At 56.5% G+C, this 1,224-nt stretch overlaps 1 protein-coding gene across 1 annotated transcript; it reads right to left on the bottom strand.

Annotated features, from left to right (window-relative positions):
- Positions 1-16: 16 nt before the first annotated feature.
- Positions 17-1,153, bottom strand: LOC112138922 (eukaryotic translation initiation factor 4H). The gene is made up of 2 exons (XM_024261585.2): positions 887-1,153; positions 17-813 (listed from the first exon to the last, which is right to left on the bottom strand). Exons 1-2 carry the CDS (start codon positions 1,041-1,043, stop codon positions 674-676), a joined length of 297 nt encoding a protein of 98 aa, XP_024117353.1. The 5' UTR covers positions 1,044-1,153; the 3' UTR covers positions 17-673.
- Positions 1,154-1,224: the final 71 nt, after the last annotated feature.

Raw genomic sequence — 1,224 nt, 5'->3', positions numbered from 1 at the left:
CCCCTCAACGGTTGAGTCTGGTTTCACATTTCCCACCCCCCTTCAAGAACTCGAATGCACCACCAGACCACACCCACATGATCCAGCAGCAGGAAGGGCGAGCGTCTGACTTCCTGTTTTTAGAAAAAGAAATAACCTGGAAGCATTTCCTCTGAAAAGGAACGGACGTCCCTTCTTCAATCCCAGAATCCTTTGCAGCTGTTACTCTGTGGTCTGAGACTGAACCAGGAAGAGCGAAAACACGCCAACATGCTAACAAACGACTTTAGCGTCTGAAAACGTACGATTGTTTTAGAACTTCTTTCCCGCGAACAGTCGCAGGACGTTAGCATGCTAGCATGACACAGCAGGAAGTCCTTCAGAACTGTGATGTCATATCCTGGCTCTATGGAGCTGATGGAGGCGGAGTCTCGTTTCCGTTGTGAGGTTCGCTGGCGGATTTTTGAGAACTCAAACCGTAAGCTTGGAGTCAAACAGGAAACGTAGACCTATTAGGAAGAAGGGGCGGGGCTACAGAGGAGTGACTATGATAAAGGTCGGACATGCAGGTGTGTTACCGGAGGACCACCGTCCCATGAACTACTATTCTGCTGGGGCGGGGTCAGTCTGCTCGTTCTGAAGCTAAACGTGGCGCCTGCATCACGCCGCCTCCCACCCAACGCCGCCGTCCCGCTCAGCGTTCGTCTTTGCAGGTCACCTCTTCTCGTGGCTTGGCTCCGCCGAAGATGGCGGAGTTGGGATTGGCGACCTGGTTGAGCGGCTCAGAGACGGTTCGAGGCTTCAGCTGCAGCCGGGGGCGCTGCGCTCGCTCCTCTGCAGACAGACACACGCCGCCACGTCAGTCCGGGCGGGAATCCAACAAACTGCAAACAGGAAGTGATGTCACCTTCAGAAGGTTCCCTAAAGTCTGTTGTCCCCCCACGGGGGGGTCCTTCTCTGAACCGTCCCATTCCACCGCCTCCCCCCCGTCTGTCGCTGGGACGACTGCTGCCGCCTCGACTCCGCCCCCCCATGTAGTCGTCATCCTTGAAACCTGCAGACATACGGGTGGACAGAGGTCAGTGGGCGGGCCGGCGCCCCCTGGAGCAGAGGGGAGGGGGACCGATACAGTAACGGGCTTTGGTAGACGGGCTGCAGCGCCACCTGTGTGCAGGAACAGGAAGTGTTCAGACCTGCAGAGAGAAACTTCACCCACCCTGATGAAGACTATGTGTCCACAGGCAC

The sequence above is a fragment of the Oryzias melastigma genome, unplaced genomic scaffold, assembly GCF_002922805.2.
Source record: "Oryzias melastigma strain HK-1 unplaced genomic scaffold, ASM292280v2 sc07080, whole genome shotgun sequence".
Classification (NCBI taxonomy): domain Eukaryota; kingdom Metazoa; phylum Chordata; class Actinopteri; order Beloniformes; family Adrianichthyidae; genus Oryzias; species Oryzias melastigma.
The sequence above is the reverse complement of the archived record's forward strand: the minus strand, read 5'-3'. Positions and strand labels throughout refer to the sequence as shown.